This window comes from Xiphophorus couchianus, chromosome 5 (genome assembly GCF_001444195.1).
Source record: "Xiphophorus couchianus chromosome 5, X_couchianus-1.0, whole genome shotgun sequence".
Lineage (NCBI taxonomy): Eukaryota > Metazoa > Chordata > Actinopteri > Cyprinodontiformes > Poeciliidae > Xiphophorus > Xiphophorus couchianus.
Window position 1 is genome coordinate 14,389,013 of NC_040232.1, and position 22,341 is coordinate 14,411,353.

The 22,341-nt window shown below is 40.0% G+C and overlaps 2 protein-coding genes across 4 annotated transcripts in view; one reads left to right on the plus strand and one right to left on the minus strand.

Annotated features, from left to right (window-relative positions):
* Positions 1-220: 220 nt before the first annotated feature.
* On the minus strand, positions 221-14,411 carry ncapg (non-SMC condensin I complex, subunit G). Of its 2 annotated transcripts, XM_028017236.1 has the most exons (22): positions 14,260-14,411; positions 13,897-14,004; positions 12,816-13,052; positions 12,327-12,555; positions 11,941-12,086; positions 11,755-11,839; positions 11,092-11,284; positions 10,853-11,002; positions 9,555-9,695; positions 8,590-8,713; positions 8,296-8,385; positions 6,989-7,177; positions 6,804-6,914; positions 5,620-5,739; positions 4,063-4,299; positions 2,926-3,107; positions 2,672-2,837; positions 2,077-2,244; positions 1,834-1,957; positions 1,635-1,682; positions 1,444-1,513; positions 1,221-1,347 (listed from the first exon to the last, which is right to left on the minus strand). In XM_028017236.1, the coding sequence occupies exons 2-22, from the start codon at positions 14,002-14,004 to the stop codon at positions 1,221-1,223; spliced, it is 3,045 nt and encodes a 1,014-aa protein (XP_027873037.1). In that variant the 5' UTR covers positions 14,260-14,411. The 2 variants fall into 2 exon arrangements, with proteins under 2 accessions (XP_027873036.1, XP_027873037.1); XM_028017235.1 differs by lacking the exon at positions 14,260-14,411 and having other exon boundaries at positions 221-1,347.
* A 238-nt stretch (positions 14,412-14,649) lies between these two features.
* The window catches only part of fam184b (family with sequence similarity 184 member B), a 34,619-nt gene continuing 26,927 nt past the window's right edge, over positions 14,650-22,341 (plus strand). Inside the window, exon 1 of one of the 2 annotated variants that reach the window (XM_028017232.1) lies at positions 14,650-17,415. In XM_028017232.1, coding sequence (XP_027873033.1) covers positions 17,266-17,415 — 150 coding nt within the window. In that variant the 5' untranslated portion in view covers positions 14,650-17,265. The remainder of the gene's footprint in view (positions 17,416-22,341) is intronic. The other variant, XM_028017231.1, reaches the window with a different exon arrangement.

Below are 22,341 nucleotides of genomic sequence, written 5' to 3' on the forward strand. Positions count from 1 at the left end.
TAGTGATTATTGTTAAAATATACTGTATGAATGGGCCAAGGCGGTACATATCTTTAACAAGCCTTCAATTTAGAGTAAACCAAAGGGTTTGACACTTGTAGGCTTAGTTTTGAAACACAAATTTAAGCTAGCACAGATTTTTATCCATTTGAGGATAGCATGCAGGTAGATATATAGAATATTTTGACGTAATAATTTGTCTCATTTCAAAAAGCAAAACTCAGAGTATTATGTAACTTTATTATGTAGAGTAAAATAATTGAGCTTTTTTTAAATCATTCTAATGACACAAATCAGTCTCAAAATTAGAAAATTTTAGAATAACACCCTAGTTACACTTTTTGAACACAAGAGGACAAAAGAGGGAAAAAGGGACACAAGAGAGGACAGGGAGAGACAAGGAAGGAAGAATTTCACAAGGACTGGAAACAATAGAAAATAAGAAAAACATAAAAAAGCATGAGCAAGAAACAAAGGTAGAGTGCATTTAGTTAATACAGCACTTCTCAATTCCAGTTCTCAGGCTGGAGCACCTGCTCTGCATGTTTTAGATGTACCTCTATTCCAGAACAGCTGATTCGAATGATTGCATGACCATCAAGTGCTGCAGAAGCCTGTTAATCACCCACATATTCAATCCAGGTGTGTGGCAGAAGGGAAACACCTAAAACATGTAGGGCAGGGGGGGGGCGTGAGGACTGGAGCTGAGAAACACCGAGTTAATAGAACAAATTAAAGTCAAAATATAAATGGAATTCCATTCTTTCATTTTCCTACTTTCATCCACCTCGAATAAGCAAATACAATTCCAGGCTGCATAGGAACCATGAAAATATTAACATGAAGAGTTTAACGGCTGTTATTCTCATCTGTGATGCCATCAGAATCAAATAAACAAACCCAATGAAACAAATTTACTTACTCATGACTAATACATGTAAGGGAGACAACTTACTTTTCTATTTATTTGTTTTTATTATAAAAGTTAAGACAGAAAAAATAATGGCACACAAATAAATTCAGTGAAAGCTTAAGACATAACAGCAATAGTTATTAGCCATGAATGTTTCGAGCTTAGTTGTATTTACTAAGACCCAGTAGGTAATGAATACTTATCACTATATAGACATTGAATGCAACAACAGTAATAGGATACAAATAAAAGACAAGCATTTCTGTTCCTGCTGAGTAAAAAACTTAAACTGTTCAAGAGTGAACATTCACGACACATTGGCCTCTTGATTGATGAGAGGATTCAGATCCAGTTTGGTTTTCTCCAGAGCTGCAGTCTTTGCCCTCCGCGACGAACGCAGAACAAGAACAGACTCTGGGACATTTTCTCCATCACTGCAGCCAAACATAGATGCACACAGACTGTAAAGGTATGGCTCTGTAAAAGAAAACTGGCATGTTTCTGTCCTGTTAAGAAAAATCTGAACTCACCTCTCCTCTGATGACTCAGCCTTTCTGCTCGGCCTTCTGCCCCCTTTGGCAGTGCTGGCTTTCCTTTGACCTGTGCAGACAGACACTCAGGTTACCTCCTGGAGCTGAGTCACCTCCTCCTCCTGTCAGGAGCTCTATAAATAAAACTGTGCTGTAAATAACTGAATGTACAGGCACAGGGTCTGAGTTACCTCTCTTAGGTCTCTTAGCGGATTTTGATGGATCTTCTGTTGCTACTTCTACAGAGAGACAATGCATATTTACAGAAATTAAAGCTTTTCAAAAATACACTCAGCATCTCTCAGGTGATAAGACCACTCCTTCACAGCAGGTACACCTGGATTTACACACATTAATTCGCTCAACCAGAGAATATCTAAAGGTGTGTACCGTCTGCGTTGACGCCCAGTGGTTGGAGAGCACTGGAGTTGACGACCTCTGCCTGTTCCTTAGAGTCCATCAGCTGATGCAGCATCTTCTCCAGAGCACGGAGGCAAACGCGATCCTTTACCACCTACAAGGACCCAAAGAGGAGCCGTCAGACAGAAGTTACTGCAGCGTAGATCCAAGTTCAGTTTGTTTCAAAATGCTTCCAAACGGCACCAAAGTGCTTGGTCTTGTTCTCATCTGTACCTGTACGAGCTGCTGCAGCAGTGTCGTCAGGTCGTCCCTCACTGTCTCCTCTCTGCAGAGCTCCAGGTTGCTCAGAGTCTTGGCATAGAGGCGGACTTCAGGCGCCGTGGGATCTTTGAGCATCTCTCCACACATACGCACTGCCAGGTAGTCATGGACACACACCTCCTGAAAAAAAACAAAAAAAACACACCAGGACAAATTCAGTGAACGTGGCTGTCATGTGTGAATTGCCTTGCAGAAGTATTCACATGTTTCGAGCTTTTTCAGATGTTATCAAATGCAATAAGCCGACATTAAACAGCTCATGATTGTGAGGTGGAAGGAAAGGAATATTTGGTTTTCAAGACGTTTTTACTACATGCATTTGTGTCCAAAGGCATGACACCTCTAAATAAAATCCAGCACAACATACTTCCTTCAGTTGCCCCCTAATTATAGATTCCAGTTGTAAGTAATTTGATCAAACGGTTTGATTAAAGAACATTAGTGAAGAAACAACATGAAAAGCCATTTGAATCGGCTGACATGTTTTAAAATGCAGAGATCTTCTGCCAGAGACTTGCTGAAGTTCTTGGATGTTGTTCCGTCTTACCTCTGTGTTAGCTGAAGGTTTGATGAGTCCGCTGGGGCGGGTCAGATCAACTAGTAGTTCAACCACGTTGTTAATGTCCACCTCAGCCAGTGGAGAAGTGGCCGGGGCGTTCAGCAGAGTCCGAACTGTTGGCAGGAACGTCTCCTCTACAACCTCCTGGTGGACTCTGTCACACAAACACCACCTGCTCTTTAATCACATCGCAAAGAGAGGAAGTCCTCTGACTCAACCTGGGGGTGTTATTGCTGGGAGACCTGCTCTCGCGGGCGTAGAGTTGGAAGAAAACTCCCAGACAGTGGCGCAAGCGGACATCGTCCTCAGTGACAGGATTGTACCACAGCAGCACCAAGCGTGAGAGCAACTTTGCACTCGAGATGCGACCCGTGTACATCAGCTTGGCCAGACCCTCTGCTGTCTCCGTCCGCAGGTCAGACATCTGGGTTTGTTTAACAGAAAAACAAACATTCAAATTCCCTCCGAAAGTCAGACACAAATAAGGATGCAATGATTTTATGGATTATTCTGATGATTAATAGAAAACTGGATTAATCGATTGGCTTATTGTGCTTTTTTTTTTTGTCTAACCACTTTAGCTTATTTTATAAAATGTTGGAAATACATATAAAAATACAAAAATAATTCAATTCCTTATTTAAATAAAAATATTATATTGCCTCAACTGTAATAACAGCATTCTTTTCGAGTCTGCTGCATCATTTGTACCAAAGGATTAATCTGCAACTAAAAATTATTCTTCTATCAACATGTGAAAATCTCATCTCTCTTCTTGAATTATCAATACACTGTAAGACTGATCTGTTGACTAAAAAGATCCTTAATAGGAGACTTTTGGAGGGTAAAACATTTACAGACAAAGAAGATTTTTTTATCAAATAAAAAATAACATCTGCTGTTTGACAAAATGTATTTTTTTTGTCAAAATAAATTTTTTTTCCATCCATCCATCCATCCATCTTCTTCCGCTTATCCGAGGTCGGGTCGCGGGGGTAGCAGCTTCAGAAGGGAGGCCCAGACTTCCCTCTCCCCAGCCACTTCTTCCAGCTCCTCCGGGGGAATCCCGAGGCGTTCCCAGGCCAGCCGAGAGACATAGTCCCTCCAGCGTGTCCTGGGTCTAAATTTTTTTTTATTTTGACAAATATATGTCAAAATATTTTTTTCTTTAATTTAAGAAAAAAATTAAGTTTTTTCTTAATTACTGCTGAGTGTATTGCTCTTTAAACAAAGTCTATGTGCTCCAGCTAACAATTAACCGATTACTGATTTAGTTATTTCAGTAATCGATTCATCACGATTAATCCAATTAAATGTTTCAACCCTAGACACAAACACTTACCGTATTTGTCAGCGGTGTATGAGTTAATCAAGCTCACCTCACTGTCCAGGAACTCTGACAGCATCACCAGTACGCTCTGTGCGGAGTCTTCTGGAATGTTCCCCTTGTCCTCGCCCGATGCCGCGTCGCCCTCCTGCCTGTGGGGTGACAGCGGGGGCTGGATGGTCTGAGTGGACCCCGTTTCAGAGAGCAGCTGGAAGCCGAACAGCAGCAGTAGGTCAATGATCGCCCGCAGAGCGCTGATGCGGATCTTCACCTCGTCCAGCTGGGCAATCTGGAGAAAAAACGAAAACAAAGAAAACACAGATTCTAATTTTGTTCTCATTAATGCTTTCAGATCTATGGTGGCTCTTAACTTTAAGAACTACATTACCTGCAGTGGCTTGCAAAATTGTTCAAACCTGACTATATTTGATGCAAGTTCAGAGAAAATATTTGCTTTATTTCCTCACATAGTAATTGTTAAGGTATCTGCATCCCCAGATCCAGAACCAAATGAGGAGAAGCAGCATTCAGCTTCTATGCACCACAAATCTGGAACAAACTTCCAGAAAACTGTAAAACAGCTGAAACACTGACTTCCTTTAAATCTTGACTAAAAACCCACCTGTTTAGAGTTGTATTTGAAACGTAATCAATTACGAATTTAACGATGGGATTTGACTTAATGTAATGTTTTGATTGTTGATTCTATGTTGCATGACTGTGTTTTTGTGTTTATGATGCAAAGCACTTTGAAATGCGTTGCTGCTGAAATGTGCTTTACAAATAAAATGTGATTTGATTTGATCTGTAGGTTTCAGAAAGTCTAATTTAAGGCATTTTTAACACAACCTTGAATGAAATCTTAAATTGAAAACGAAAAAATATTGGGAGGTGGTTGGGAGAACTTGCTGCATTACAATTAAGCATTGCAAAACCTGAGATTTCTGGGGTTGTTTGCGGATGTCAACTTTTGTTGCTGTCGTCATTATTGCGTCCCATCCGTTTGGTTTCATCCAGAGTGGCATTGGTTTTCATCTGCCTCTGTTGTTCATCGCTCTCCCGTGTGTCGAGCCCATCGCCCATAGTTGATGTAGAAATGCTAATCAACTAGCCAGCAAGGGTATATTAGCAGCTACTGGTAGCCTCAACCACCTCAGAACATCTGAATAAACCTCATAAATTTGCCTGACAGAAAAGTACAGCAAGAAAAAAAAAATTAAACAAAAAAAACTACGAGATGATATATTTCATGATAAAAATCTAAAATTTAATTTAAGGTTCACTTGCATGTTTTAAAATAAATTTCAGACATTTTAAAGTCTTAATTTTAGACACAAATTTCAGGCGTTTTAAGGATGGGCAGAGACCATGATTATGTGCTTCTTTGTGTTGACCTAATGCTTGTGGTTGTAGTGTGAAAAAGCAAAAAGGTATGAATATCTCTTCATTTCAGTTTAAATTAACTTAATAAGTTTGAGCCATGCTGAAGGATTTGTTGCTAAAAAAAGAAGCAGCAGTTGTTGTGAACCCACACAAGTATGAGAAGCTGTAAATAAAAAACAAAACAATCTGCACACTCTGGTGCGAATCTGTTCAGAAATGAGTTCACCTGCAGCAGGAGGACCATGTGGGTTTTGGCCAGCTCCTTGCTGTGCAGGGTGCAGGTTCCCAAACACACCACGGCCATATTGCGAACAGCAGGGTGAGCGTTTGCTATGGAGGGAAGGACCTAAGAGGACAAGCAAAGGAAATGACATGAACCACAGCTCTGCTTTTTCCAATTCTGCAATTTCAACAACGGATTATTGATGAAATGAGGATGAATAAACATTCAGCTATTTTCTTAAGCACAAGTTAACACCCGTTTTGACAGATTGATTCAAAGGAGAAATATTTTTCTTCTATTGCTATTCTTGATTAAGATATTTTGGGTTCTCTCCTTTTTGAAGAGGAAGTATTTTTACACAGACGCTATTTTTAACATGTGTTCACAATTGTAGTTAACTCTTAACTGCACCTTCCTTCTGTTTTCTCGTGTTTTTGTTATCTACTCTGATGCCTTGACTTCTACAGTTCCCCCAAAAAGCCATTTCTAGCAGGGAAGCTTGAATTGCTTTGATTTCTTTTTTTAGCCCCTCTGCTTCTTTGAAGGCATCCGAGTCAGACTCTGTGCAGCTTGGAGGAACCACTTTGAGGAGCATGTTTGTTAAATGATGGCACAACGTTTGAGGAATATTTAGCAGCTGTCAAAGAAGGTTCCTGAACGGCTTTACTCCAGTAACAACTTAGCAGTGCCGCACGAGATGCTAAATCAGGGAAGCTTCAGTCCAGTCATCAAGACTGGTAAGACAGCTCTGTAGCTTCAACGCTGAGCGAAGATTTTAATGGAATTTGAATCAACTACAGTAACACACATTTTCTGTGACCTGGTTTCTGCGATCATTAATCGCCTGATTGACATTCCTTGAGTAAAAACTTTTCCAGACTTCAGTTTTAACACATCTCAGTCATTTCGGAAATACAAAGGTTTACTGTGAAATCATCCCAGATTTCTAATCAATTATTAATGTTCAGTGAGCACAACTTAGAAGGAAGGCCAAGAAAGAAGGGAAAGACATTGTAGGAAGCACAAAACTGAGGTAGCAAGATCAGAAGGAAGAACAAGCAAATGATACTGAAAGGAAGGAAAGGAGGAAATAACAAAAAAAAAAACAGAGCAAGAAATTAAAAAAAAATACTGGAAGGAATGCAAGTCAAATAAATACCAGAATGAATCAAATGCAGACTAATTACCAGTGATGACATTAAGGCACTTATAGTGGGACCAGTGCGAGTCTTGATCTTCATCTGCTTTAGCAGTTCAGCACACATCGTCAGACACCTCAGAAGAGTCTCTGGGTCGTTCTGTCACAGAATATTATGTTCAATTTTTATCCATTTTTCATAACTGCTGTGAATCTTCTCGTGTCCTTGCACACCTTCTCAGCGCGAACCTCCCTGTCGACTGGCTGGCTGCTCTCTGAGATCTCCTGCAGGACCTGGTTTCTTTGATCCTCTAGACCCGCGATGGAGTCCTTCAGCTCTGCTGCTCGACTGAAGTCCTGCGCAGCGATGCAGTCCTCCAGATCCTGTTTGGCCTCCATGAGGCGAACCTTCACCTCTGCAAGCTGGAGGGAACCACCAGAGAGGAAGAGGAGGATGAGTCGAGTCATTCCTTAGCTGGAGTTAACTAGGTGAGTGGACAAAATCTCCCACCTCCACTCATCTAGAAGGATACAACTGGATAAGGTAAACTCAAGGGATTAACCAATAAACGATAGAGATGAAACAATTAATTGTGATTAATTGATTGTTCTTGAGATAATCGTCAACTAATTTAGTAATTAATTCATTGTAACTTTAAATAATTGTAACTAGAGAATACAGACTTAAATAAAGGCCATTTGCTGGAAGATCATTCAGAGCAGTAATTAACCCAAAACTTAATTCATATTTGGCATCTAAGATAAAATATATCTTCTTAGTTTGTAAACATGTTCTACTCAGAACTGCAAGTGGCATTGTTGTAGCTTCACTTGATAGCATGAAAGCGATGCTATATTATTGCATTTTTGGGAACATGTTTTTCTTTCTTATTTAAAAAAGGAACTCACTTGTTTATCTTTTAATAGAATAGAATAGAATTCAACTTTATTGTCATTGCACTGTCACAAGTACAAGCAACGAGATGTAGTTTGCATCTATCCAGAATTGCTCTACGAGATATAATATTTATTTACAGATGTACAAGACTATGTATGTATGGACTATAAGGGGTTATAGCAAGAGATATAGATATTGTGTATAAATATAAATATGGGAGCTATATGCACAGATTATACAGAATATATAAGAATGTTAGGGAATGGATTATAGATCAATAATGGCAGATAAAATTTACAGGTTGTATGTGTGTGTGAAGAAAACAGTCCGTGATGTAATGTATATCTAATATTGCATAAAATAAGCTTAAGTGTTAAATTATTTTTTTAATCAAAATAATAAATAGAATAATTGGTTATTAAAATAGTTGTTACTCGCAGCCCTAATAAACAATAAATATACAATCACACTAGTGCACGAAGTACATGAGTTAAAATAATAATAATAATTTAAAAAACACTTATGTTTTTGTCCAAATCTGTTACAATGTTACCATCAGGTGATGGTTTCACCTGTTCAAAAACGGCTGTATAATTTTCAGCAATTATGCAATCTGGGCAATGTTTCTCCAAGTCTAGCCCACCTGGACCTGCTGCCGGCGGCTCCTGTTCTCATCCACCGGCTGACTGACCTCCATGATGGGTTCTCTCACATCCGAAATGATCTCTGCCACCTGTTAAAGAAAGCCAGCTCCTCTAAATACGAGTCAGAGAGGTGATGATTCTACAGCCACACCGAGACACCAGAGTTAGTATTGCATTGTTTTTCGTTTCCGTCTAACTGGCTCTACAAGCTATGGTGTTAAGAATCTATGTTAGTTGATAAGAAGTCTGACTTGATGAAAATGTTCGTCGTCTAAAGTCTAAGTCTGACTTACGGTCTGGATGCGTCTTTGGTCGTCTGGGATGAGGGCGAGGAGCTTCTCAGTGAGGAGAGACACCAAAGAGGAAGGGGTCTGTGTGAGAGCCAGCATCTCCTGCAGAACCGCCTGAACACTCTTCCTACAAACACAAATCAGTTAGCCCAACATATCATCATACAGAAAGTTATGACACAGTATGTCTGCATCCAAGTATGCAAGTAATTTAAGACAAAATATTTGCAAGAAAACTGTAAAAAAAACAACAGATTCAGATTTTCTATAGATTTTTTTATGTCAAAATTTCTCATTCCTTTTGGAAACAATGGAAGGACAAACTGACAGATAGATGGATGATAAATTGTTCCAGAAGTTATTCGATAAACGATGTCTATTTCAGACCATTTTCAAGTAATATAAAAGGTAATGGCATAATAATGCAAGTACACCCTCTCAAAGATGAATAAACCGATAAATAAAACCGGGTCAATATTAACAGTGTATGTTTATTTTCCAGTGGAGGAGGTTGGACATGTGGGTCATGTGACAATGATGCAGCGCAGGAGTGTTTAATTGAGGCAGAGAAGCAACGTAGGTGGTGTGGTTGTTTTTTATAATGTTGAAAGTCTAGGATAATATATACATCAGTAAATATCAATTATTGGTCAGCAGCAATAATATCAGCTCAAATTTTTTATATCTTTTCATCCTTAATTGGAATTTATTAATTGCTCTTGTTTCTTTTACATTTTTTGTTGGGAAATTCCAGAAGATAGCATTACCGGTTTTGCAAAAATAAAAAAATTGGATGAACAGATAGATGAGGTAATGGATACAATGATAGATAAACTGAAACTGAGTTTTAGTTTGTACATCTACACCCAGTCTGCATGCTTCACCCATCCTTGTACCCATTCATCGATTAATCCATAGACAAAGATTGCATTTGGCATTACATCCAGATATTTTTGCTCTAGATTTACCTGCCGCCTTCCTCGTTGGTATCGAGGCAACCGATGAGATGGATGAGGTGCTGGGAGATGAACTCTTTGGTCATGACGAGCTCCAGCTGGTTGAAGTCAGCCCTCTGCTCCTCTGTCAGCACAGGCACCGCCTTCAGATAGCTACAGCAAACAAAGCAAAGAGTCAGTTAAACTCCAACAGTAGCATCACCCTCCACCCTTATCTCTCTACAAACACACACACACACACACACACACACACACACACACACACACACACACACACACACACACAAGCAAGGCAAAACGGAGTAAGTCGCTTTCTGCAAGTTCAAGTATGAAGCATCTTAGACAAGCCTGGCAGTTAAAAAACATATTTTTATTTAAAATACAAATCACACTTAGATATAAAAAGTGAGTAAAACACACACAAATAGTTAGGCACACATTAAATATATTAAATAGTAAGGCTTCAGTTATCCACACAGTTACATACATAGAGTACTCTTCAGAAAACAGTGCCTTCAGATACCTGTGGTTACAACATTGTCATAGAAATTTTGATTTTCAGATTTATTGTGTCACAAAGTAGCTACAATAACATTAACTACATACAAGAAAAACACAAAGGAACATATTTTACTTTGTATCTAATACAGAGAGGCACAAGATCTTACTCGCAGGACCAATAGAGGGGGAGACTGGGACCCCAGCCAAATGGAAATCAAAAGCAACTATTTAAAAATTGATTACAGCCCTTAGAAATAAATAAAGCTCAAAAGTGTTCATTTATTTTCTACAGTTATTGGTGGGTAATATCTCTTTGTAATATCTGGAAAATGTGTTTTAATTTTAAAGGCTGCCAACTTTACCCAGAGCAAATAACAGAAGGAAGAACAAGATTTGTACTAAATCTATGAGAGTTTTGTGCACGTTTAAAAGAAAAAAATCTTATTAAAAAAAATAAATCACATATGACTGTTCATCCAGTCCTCTGTGACTATATGGTACAACTTTCTTTTCCACAAATCCTGTGCTATTTATTCTACTGTTTGCACCTCCACCAATAGCGTGACTTCAGCTGCTTTTGATCCATGGTGCATTCACTTGATGGAAAAATATTGGGTTTTTTCAAGTTACCAACTGGCTGAACTTCCCCGTGTGCATCTCTTCATATTTTACAAGGTCCAACCAAATCAGAAAGCTTATATTTTTTTTAAATCCACTGACTTTACCAAACTCATTTAGAATAGACTTTGAAAATACAAAATACTGACTGCACAATACTTATTTTGTGAATCTCTTATGTAGTAACTTACCCAAAGAGGTAGTCGCCATAGGTTGCAGCATCTGGCAGCACTTGTTCAAGCATTTCCTCCCCATCATCTCCTTTACCCTTCAGGAACTCACACAGAGATCTCCAGTAAAGCACATTTTCACAGGTCATAGCGTCCTCAGGGATCACCTTTCTGTTGTTAAATCAAAACTTTATTAAGTTTATGTCAGACAGCAGATGCTTAAATTGGCGCATGTGAAAAAAGGAAATCTGAGAGCCTACCTATTGTCGAGCTGTGCTCTGTTCTGCAGCAGCTCTTCCGCTGGCATTGTTTTAAAGATGGCCTTCAGGGTTTTCATAGCCGTTTCAGTACAATTCTCCACGTCCAGCCGATGGAGCAACTCGATGACGTTTCCATCCAGCCGAAGCAGCCAAGCCGGCAGCAGGCGACTGCAAACAATGTCTCTCACCGACTCTGTAACGCACACAGCCGGTCGAAAAGACTGATTTAACACAAACACACTCATCTGAAACTGGCCTTTAAGTTTATTTAAGAGCCACAAGGTGCACAAAAAACTGTAAATATGTACATATAAAATCAATAAAAGATGTAAAAAAAATGTTTTTATTTATTGTTGTCTTGTAACTTAAACTGCTTAGAAACAGAAACTACACCAGAAGGTCAAACTGGTTTCGATACACCAATAGTTTAAATATTTTAAGGTGCTATTTAAGCTAAATTAATCAACCTGATAGATTTTTTATAGATTTGAGGAGGAAATGGAGGAAAAATGTTTTTTATATATTTAGGCCTGATGATATTTTTAATATGTACTGATGCTATTTATACATTGTGTGAAAGTGTTAAGCGAGACTTTATCTGTTCACAACAGCCAGTCTGTTGCAATGGACTTTTTTTTTTAACAATGAAAAACGAAACATTACCTGAGGTGTCATGGAGACCTTGCTGCAGTAGACCGACTCTCTGTGCTATGGTAAGAGCTTTAATGTGAACCTTTTCAGAGAGAACCTTTTGCCGAAGACAGAAAAATAAGGTGAAATTACAGAAGAAACCTGAGTTCCCAGTATTTTACTAACACACATCTTTTACTTGACTGATTGCATGTGTACCTGGTAGGCCAGCTTGCGGACGTTCTCTTTAATGTCTCGAGTGCGTTTGAGAACTTTGGGTAGAGTCCGTGGCGACATTGCAATGCAGGAAAGAACGGCACGTCGCACCTCCGCGTTACTGTCATTTTCTAGAATTAACATGTAAGCTGAAAATACAGAAGAGACTAAGAATGAGACAGCTGATGGGCCAATACAAATAGAGGAATCACAAACTTAGGTTAAACAAAGATTGACAGTTATCAAGCCATGAGTGCAATAGCAGAAAAACCAGATCAAATATAACAAATAATAAATTAGACACAAAACTGGGTGCTTAACAACTTTCTGAAGTGAAATACTTACAAGATTTAAAATTAACAAGTAAAACAATAAAATAAAAAACAAACCATTGATGGTGGGACAGTCGGGATCCTTTGGCTGTTGGAGGCGGGTCATCGCTAAAGCAGCCTGAATCCTCACGTTGGGGAACTTGTCCGTGACACGGACCAGCATGGCTTGGTGGATCCGATCGAAGAGGTCGTCGTCGATCTGGGCGTTCTCCGCCATACTGCCCAGCAACTTGTTGATCAACTGGCACGCTCTGAAACGCACTGCGTGACTGTTGGCTTTGTGAGACTGAAGGGAGAAATGGAGGAAAAAATGTCAAACAGCTTCTATCAAATAAAAGGCAGCAAGTTTCACACGTCTCATCAGGTTGGCAGTGCAGGTATTTTAACTGTGAAGAGTCATTTAGACATCCAGGTACCAGTGCATGTCCTCATGGTCTAATCTGTAAAATTACTAATTTTTTACACTTTTGAATTTTGTAGATAAATCTTGTACTACTGAGTGCTAATAAAGGTCAAGAAGAATATGTAGGCATATATTCTTAATACCTCCAACAGAAAGTTGAAGATGAAACTCAGAAATGGATGATCATCTTCATCATCTTCCTCCTCCTCTTCTTCTTCTTCCTGCTGCTCATCCTCTGAATTGGGTAGAGGCTGGAAACTTGTGGCAAACTTGGCCACAAACTCGATCACATTTTCAACAGCAGGCTCTCGTTTGTACACAATCATTGCATACTTCAGGTAGTGGACAAATTCTTCATGGAACAGAGTCTTGTCCTCAAGCTGGAGGAGGAAATGAAACATGTGACTGATGATAGTTATGGGACAGTAAAACCCAGGGGAAACAACAAACATTCAACTCTAAAACAAAAGCAAAAAAAAAGTATTTTGGATTGAAATTAAAAAAACAAAAAAAAAAACAGTTTCTTGCTTCATTTCATTTAATGCGGATTTGAGGGGATAGACTACCACAAAATGATTGTAAAAGCAAAAGAAATTCATATTTTGCTGTTCATATGATGGATTGAACAGCACTCCATGTGATCTCCAAAACCTGGGATTTTGTTTAACGCAGAATTCTCCAGCCCAGGTCCTGGAGGCCCAATGTCCTGCATGTTTAATGTTTATCCTTGCCATTTGTCACCTGGATTAAATGAATGGGTGATTAACAGAGTTTAACTGCAACTGAAGGCATGCTAAAGAGGCAATACAAACACTTGAATCATTGTGCTGAAGTAGGGAAACATCTAAAACATGCAAGCTAGGGATCACTGGTTTAACATATTCAAACATCTCCACAGCGTTGTCCCTGATCCATGTTCGTTTTGTCTTCATGGTATCGTTTCTTCTCTAATGTTCTCTTACAAAATGCCTTAAACCTTCCGAAATTAAATTGCAACCAAATTACACAACTTCTAAAGCCCCCAGTCTTTGCACTTGATTTTATTTTTGTTCAGCTTTTTATTAGTAAAGAAATTTTGAAAACCATGCATTTTGGTCTTTTACATAAGGTTGTCAAAATCTATAGAAGTGTGTGGTTACAAAGGTTCAAGCAAGACGCTGTTTATTTGAAACAGGTTTATTAGAGAAAGGTGTGTTTAGTAGGTAGCACGATCAGCAGCTGTACCTTGTTGTAGCGACTCTTCAGGCTCGCCACCAGCTTCGCCTTGTTGTTGTGTCCTTTTTGAGCCCGTTGAAATGCCTCCTTTAGCTCTATCTCACTGTCCGCAGTCATCTAATACCAAAAAAAAAGTCAAATAAATATAAAAACACATTTAAACAACAGCCGGCGTTTTGCAAAATAGAGAGCAACGTTTCTTTTCCAGCACTGACACAGCAGCAGTCTGTTTAATGACCAACACACTTTACACGCAAACAAGAGCCAAAAAGCAAGTCCCTCACGGCCAGCCGAGCTTTGTTTAAAACAACATAAGTTTAATGTTACATAAAAATGGTTCGTCTATCAATCTTAAAAGGGTTATACGTTTACCTTGCTGTGAGCTTTCTAGTCGTAAAACTGCCGCCTGTTTTCAAATTCAACCGTAGGAGGTGAGTTTCCTTTTCTATGAAGCCTTAAGGGCTTTACCGCCACCTGCTGGATGGGAGGGAAGGCTCTAACTGTGAGTTTGCATTTACTGGTTGTTCCTGCACTTTCTCCCTTTTTATGTTGTAATAGTTATAGTGCAAAGCTATGCCTCTGCATCACTGATTTCCAATGGGGTTTTTTTTTTAAATCATCATGAATTTGTTAAAACTTTGGAGGTCTGCCACTCTGGGGAATGTACTGAATGTTATTCCATCCATTATTCAGACAATGAGAAATTCAAATCAGTTCATTTTAATCTTATTGTATGTCCACAATAAAACAAGCGCGTGCAATTCCATATAACAGTAAAAATATCATCACGTGGCTCACAGAAAACACACGTAGTCAAAAACACATACACCGAGAACTTAGAAACAACTGCACTATGTAATGTAATGAAATGTTGATGTAAGTCATGGAAGCTGCACAGGAGTTCAGCATTTTAACAATTTGAAGTAGAAAGCTGTGTTATGATCTGGTGTTTCTATTTTTACTGCTGCTGGAGGCGTGCCTGATGACAGTAGTTCAAAATGTTCCTAGAGAGAGAATGAGGAGTGTCTGACAGCGTCCTATAAGCTCTGCTACTACAGCACGTCTCACTCAGCTCCTGAACAGATGGTGGAGACACCTCTGACCCTTCAGCTCCCTCTGTCTTGTTGCTGCTTGAGTTGCACCCAGAGATGAGCATTTTATATATGAAACCCTGTTTCAATAGTATTTGTTGTGTTACTACCTTGGTTTAGTTAATTGTTAATTGTATAATATACTACAGTATGTATTCATGCTGCAGCAAAGATGACACATTATTATCCCATTTCCATTGATCTAGCCTATGTGATGGATTTGTTGTTTTTATTATTTAGACCTCTGTAAAAATTTGGAACACACTCTTCAAAAGAATCATATGTGGTTTTCAAGTAAATTATTTTCATTGCAAACATTCTGCTCTGTGCCTAGTAACAGCAAATTAGCATGCAGGCTCTGCTTGATAAACACACCACTCGAAGCTTGCAACTGTAAATCTAAAAATAAGTGTTAGTTTGATGAATTTGATGATTGACATACCTTTGATATATACACCAGAGCTGTCCCTTTTTCATAGCCAGCTGACCAGCAGTTTGCAGTAAGATTTGGGGGTGTAGCAGCTCTGCATTACTCTATGCTTCATACAGAAACTTATGCTTTCTAACATTTCACTAAAAGGCCTTCATGAGGATTTGAGAGAAAATATCTACCACAGTTTTAATAGCTTTACTCAAGACGTATTGGCATATTCTGTTACATACACTGAAGTATCAAGAAACAGGGAGAACAAATAATGTATCAACATCTACGGAGAATCCCATTTCTCAATACAATCTTTTAGGATCCTTTGGTCCTTAAATAAAGACCAAAGGATAGAGGGAGGGTTAGTTTAAGGGGGGTGAACAACTGGATTAAGCCTGTGTATGTTTTTAGATCATTGGTGGCACAAAGGGGAGATCCAAGGTGGGCTGAAGCAGCATGGGTGTCACAATAAGTTTGGTGGTTGTCTTAAACTGGTGGTTGTCCAAATAAGATTGTCAGTGGGCTAGTCATCACAGATTAACTGGATGTAAATTTTATGCTAGACAACTCTGCCCAAGTGTGTTCAGATTATTTAATTTTCTTCATATCTGTTTGTGATCCAACATTTGGAGCCAACTGGTTTTCCAGTATCGGTTGGATTAAGTGGAACCAAGAATGTGCTGCACAGGGAGTTCCTTCTGTACAGAAGAGAAGCCAAAACCATGGGGCATAGTTAGATGCATAGTGTGGATCAAAGCTCATTTTGACACTTGCAACTTACAAAAGGGTTGGTGGTGCTAATCAAAGGTGGAGGTGGAGCAGAGCACAGGAGCTGATCAGTCACATTTTGTTATGTGCCAGTGAAACAAAAGGAGTGGTCACTAGCAGATAATCCTCCAGCTGTTAAAACTAGTATTTACTTAACTGGAGAACTGAGTTTTGTTGCTTTCTCCTCTGTCAATATGAGCGTATTTTGATTCATTTATGACCCCAACAGTAAAAAGCACTGGGAATTCTGGCTTCTGGTTTTGGTTTGCCACCCAAGAGTGGGGCATGGACCCCCAAATGGTCACCCCTTTTGTTAACTGCAGCCGCCCCTGTGCATGTCCTACATTTCACTGAAAGCTGTCCCAAGAGTAAATATGCGATTCAAAACAATGAGAAATCATCAATTTTCCCCTGTTTTCTGGATTTGCTGTGTTTTATCCAACTCTTTCATTGTTCCTTCCCATAAATCTCCTCTGGGGGTGTTTTCTGTCAAATGCTATCACAATGCATACATTTGTCTCGGTGTTCCTATAGCCTCTGTGTATGTTTATCCAACTGATCACACGGACCCCGGAGACCCTCCTCCTCCCCTCCGTACAGCGATCAGGGGCGGGGCAGCACTGCAGCAGTGAGCCTCTCCAGCTGCTGTCTCCGGTAATGTTCCACAGATACACACGCCCCTCTCCGCCCCGGCCCCCAGACAGGTGGTCGGACTGTACGCTCTCATCCTCCCTATTAGAATAAGGAAAATATATATACATCTGCTGGCAACAGGACAGGCTCGGCTGGCGCAAACGCGTCCCCGATGGACTTCCAGCGTGTGACCTCCGCGATCACCGGGCGGCCAGCAGGAGGAGAGCGGGGCAGCAACCGGAACGCACCCCGACGATCTACCGCCGGATTCCTGGAGATGCCGAGAGAGGATCTGCGCGCGGAGGGATGAGATGCACGAGTAGGAAGCTGACACGATTTCCGTGGGATTTTTCATCCGCGAGGCGGAAGGATCATTTCTGACAATCCTCCGGTCTTGGGAAGTTCCCCTGGGAGAGAGAGAGAGAGAGAGAGGGAGAGAGAGAGGTGGTGGGGGGTTCCATTATGGCTTCAGGCGCCGGTAAGGCTGCACAGTCCCCCGGGCAGGGCTCCACCGTGAACGGGACTGCGGCAGAGTTGGCCACCATCGAACAGGAGCTCTATGACTACCAGATGCACAGCAAGATGTGCAAGAAGATCGCTCAGCTCACCAAGGTAAGATCCTCTGCTGACAGCGTGAGAGAGAGCGAGAGGCGCGCCGCCCGATGCCCATCTGTCGGGCTGACAGCGTGAACCGACGGCTGATTCAGTATCACTCCTTCAGATGTTGCACTGCAAAACATGCACGCAGTCAGAAAAAACATTATAATATGCTGTGCCAGTAGGCTCGCGATGCGAAAGGTGATGGAGATGTTCAGCCACATCATCTCGGGGAAACTTGGATCAGGTTGAAGCGGCTTCGTGACTGACAGTAATCTGACATAGATCACCAAGAGCTTTAGGTGTAGGCTGCAGATCTCCATCGAGGTGGAAGCAGCGGTAAAAATGTGATTCTGTGGATTTTCTCAGTACCCCTTGATATGTGATTTAGACTTTCATCACCTAAAGTACATTGGATTGTCTTGTTGCGTGCTGTACAAATGAAATTGCTTTGCCCTAAAGGCTTCATGTCACTGTAGAATTGATACAAAAATCCACAACAGACAAAAGAAGCACTCATCTCAAGAAATCAAATACCAAAAATAAAAAAGGAATAAGGCAATACACTAAAACTAACAAGCTGCTCATGCATTTTTTATCTGGTAAAATACTATCAAGTAGTATTTTTTCACCCACTAAAAAAATACTGTATTCACAAATAATAATAAAAACAGCAGGTAATGAATATGAATTTCCTCCTCAAGGTTTCACAAATTGCAATGTTTGTAAAAAGAAAAGGGGCAACTGTTAGTTCTGCTTTGTGTTTTATGGGTCATTTACATCGCAAGATAACAAGAACAAAGATGATCAGTTGTCCTTATGGTGGAAGAGCAATTTCTGATAGATTTCTGCATACTCTGTAGATACTTGATCAGGTACACCATCCTAGTCCCCTTTTTGTCCCCAGAGCTGCTTTATTTTTTTCTGTGGCATTATAAACTTTAAGTGGAATGTCAGGAATCTAAGAGAAATAGATTTTAGTCCATTTTGGGATAATATCACATAATTGCTGCAGATTTGTCTATGATACAAATCTCTCATTGCACCACTTCCCAAAAGGTGCTCTTTTAAATTCAGACATCAGGACCATGCAGGACATTGGAGTAAAGTGAGCCTATTACAATGTTCAAGAAACAGGATGGACTGATAATTTCATAATGTTTATAAATGCCAAATTCTGAGTTTGCCACCTGAATGTTGCAGACTATAATCGGATGAGACAACTTATTCCCAATCCTTTGGTGTCCAATTTGGTGAATGTTTGGGGATTTTGGCCTAATTTTCCTGCTTGTAGCTTACAAAAGTATACTTACCTTGGTCTTTCACTGTTGTAGCCTACCGTCTTCAACATAGAACATGTTGTGCTTGCAGAGATCTTATTCTGCGTAGCTTAACAAGTGGTTATCTCTGTTACTGCTGCTTTTCCGTCATCTGTAACTGGCTTTCCATTTACATCTAAACAGCTGTTACTCACTATATATTTTCTCTTTCTGAGATGTTTACCTATAAACCTGGTGATGTGCATGTCAACATCCCAGTAGATCAGCAGGCTCATTGACACGTTAAAGATGCTTCAGATGTTCATATTTAGATGTTTTAAACCAGTCTGGAAGCTGAAGCAATAAATGACAACAATAATAGTCGTCACAAATTTGTTAGGTACAGATCTAGTATCTGTTTAAAATTTTCTATCAGACTGGTTTCTGTGCGCATAAAATGAGTAAATGCCACATTAAGCTTAAATCACCTGAAACAATGAAGAATTTGGCAGCACAGTGGCATTGCACACTGTCTAAACTACCACCTTGGCACTACTTTTTACTATAACTGCTACTTAAGCTATTGAAGAACTGCTTTCTGTCTGACTGTGAGTGATAGAGCTTCTTTTTATTCTCCCCTCTGAAGTTAATTGTGATGCTGGCAATGGTATAGGCTGTACTGCTCAATTATGGTGGGGCTAACTGTTGGGATTGGACTCGTTAGCATGACAATTATTTTTGCTGAAGATAATACAATAGCTCTGTAGGAAGCAATTGTTAAGGGTTCAAAGCTATTTAAATGGAGCACATCAACCTGACAAGATGGATATTATTACAAGTTGTCTAGTAATCAGGGCAGTTGACAGTTATGATATTTACCATTTAAAGACATGATTTATATTCCTATTTGCTCCATACTTTGGCATCTTTTAATTTTCCACCTTTTCTGCATCAGAATTGCCCAACTCCAGTCCTTCGTCCTGTAAGTTGTAGATGCATCCTTCCTCCAACACCTGAATCTCATCTGTGAATTCCCTTATCAGCATTCAGTCCTCCACATATGCAGAGGCCTGTCAATGAGACATTCATCTGAGTCAGGTGTGCAGGAGAAGGGATGCATCAAAATGTTGCAGGATAGCAGCTCTGGAACTCCTGTCCTGCGGCAGAAAACTAACAGCGACACAAATTCTAAAAATTATAAAGTTTATAAATACATTATTATATGTTATCATTTATATTTACATATAAATGTATATGTATATATACATATTAATCTTGTCAATCAATTTAAATATTTAATCTCAAATAATCGCATGATGTCCATAACTAACTCATGAGTAATTTAAATTTAATCACAATTTTTTTGAAAGTTCTTAATGGACCTTTGCAGAATATGTTTTTTTAGGTTTATGCTATTCTTATAAGCATTGTAGTGAATAGTGATTTCTTTCATGCAAATATATGTTTAGTGTCATTGCAACAATTCCTGTCATGATAAATATTAAAAGCACTATATTCTAAAAATTGCCAGCAGTACTCTCATGCACATACGCCTAATATAACTGTGTTTTACTTATCATGGAGGAAAATAAAGTACTTTTTGTTCTAGGCCGACCCCACCTTGGGCCTGGGTCAACTGAACACCCCCCCCCACCCTCGCCTCAGTGGCCGTACTTGTAATGATTATAAATGTTTGATAACGAAGTCGATCTATATTGGATATATCGCATCCAATATATCCAGTCTTCTTGCATTCGACTCATATATTGGAGCCATGCAAAGTAGAAATAAATGTATTTGAGGGTAGAAATAGATTTAAAAATGTGAAGAAAGACAGAAGGAAAAGACAAAAAATATGCTGAAAACTTTGCCGGTCAGTTGTCGTGTGCCTCGTGTGAATTCACCAGAGGCATGTGAACTCGTTTATGATTGAGAGCGTTGGTTTTATTGTGAATAAATTTTCAATTACAAAAAATAACCGGCTAGCAGCTTTAGCACTGTGTGTCTTTCTCCATGTGTCAGTGAGCTGGTACAAGTGGAGCAGCATCTGTATCTGCTCAGCTCCTCAAACACTAATCCTTGTTATGTGAGGGGGATTCTCCCGCTCTGTTCTCCACAGAAATGCTTACAGACACAGGGCACGACCCGCTGCGTGTTGAACGACGACGATTACTGATGACTGTGCACTTCCCTCATGGGTGCACCTCTGTCTTTAAAGTGCATGTGAGTGTGTGTCCACGGCTAACATGTATATTATTTTACAAGGGTTCTCTCACACACTCATGCAAACACGCACACAAGCAAAGATGGCACAGATGAAAGGTCAGCACTTGTGTCTGCGCTTGTCCAGCTCTGTCCTTCAGCTCTCTTCTCCTCTCCTCTTCGGGGCAGACTTGTTTCTCTCTTTTGAAACTTTGTGCACGCCATGCCTGAGTCGATTTAGCTCAGATGACCCCAGTGAATCAACTTGAAACCTGTGGCTGCTGAAATACAAGAATCATCAAATCCGATATTTGGTGCAAGAGAGTGTTGGGATGCCTGCAGCGTGACACATGGTTTATTTGTGTTTTAGGGCAGGGTGTCGAGTAGAGAGGAAGCAGGAAATGGGGCAGCCTTGGTAACTTTATATATTTAATAATCTACATGTGTAGGAGCATGAAGGTACACACACTGTCTGCTTGTGTTTTCCATCTCCCTCCCTCCTTTATGCTTTACTTTCACAATATCCCCCCCCACCCTCTCCCTCTTTCCATACCTCCATCCCTGACCTCCCTTCCCTCTCTCTCCGTCCCGCCTGAATGGGTGCTGCTAAAGATAAACCAGTTGGAGTGTGTTTACATGGCAGAGCAAGCCAGTGGGAAGACAGTACCAGCTGACCATGTCAAGCCAGCTGTTGCAAATGTTCACACAACTTTAAACAGACACACACACACACACACACACACACACACACACACACACACACACACACACACACACACACACACACACACACACACACACACACACACACACACACCAACAAGCACCTCATAAATCTTTTGTGTTGTCATGCGACAACTACACACTTCAATATATTTCTTTAGGACTTTATCTGATAGATCAACACAGATGCAAGGGAAAATGTGGACTATTTTTAAACTTTGTGCACAGATTACATATGAAGAGACAATTTTGACTGGACCATTCTGACACATGGATATGCTTTAATTTAAACTCTTCGGTTGTAGCTTTGAATGTGTGTTTAGGTTTGTGATATGTAACATGAGAAAATGTGGAAAGGTTCAGCATTTGGCACAACTCACAGAGATCAACAGCAGCTTTTTTAAAGCATCGGCTTTTGTACACATATACGGGGCCTTCTTTGATTGGCAGCTTTAAATCTGTCTTTGGATTTCCTGAGCTTACTGTCACAGTGCTCACTGCTTTGTAATCCAGCACACTCAGTACCCTGTGCGATATGTGTGGAGGTGTGTGTATGGATGCTCTCCTGTCTCTTTTACTAACCTCTCCTCTGTGCACCAACCAGTCAGATCATCTCTTCTTCAGCTGCAGTGTCTCAGCTCTCCTGCACACTGGAGACAGATTTGTTTTCCATGCCTTGCTGACTGTGAAGTTATTGTGAATAAGCAAGGGTACTGGGTTGTGAGGCTACATGAATAACACTATCGACTGGCAGGAT

Excerpts from the sequence above, each read along its gene's own strand:
- ncapg (XM_028017235.1), bottom strand. The coding sequence starts at position 14,004 with ATGACTGCGGACAGTGAGATAGAGCTAAAGGAGGCATTTCAACGGGCT. Across the intron at positions 5,740-6,803 it reads GTGCCTTAATGTCATCACTG|GTCCTTCCCTCCATAGCAAA; the intron begins GTAATTAGTCTG and ends TTGTCCTCTTAG. Across the intron at positions 1,958-2,076 it reads TGCTGCAGCAGCTCGTACAG|GTGGTAAAGGATCGCGTTTG; the intron begins GTACAGATGAGA and ends GGGTCCTTGTAG.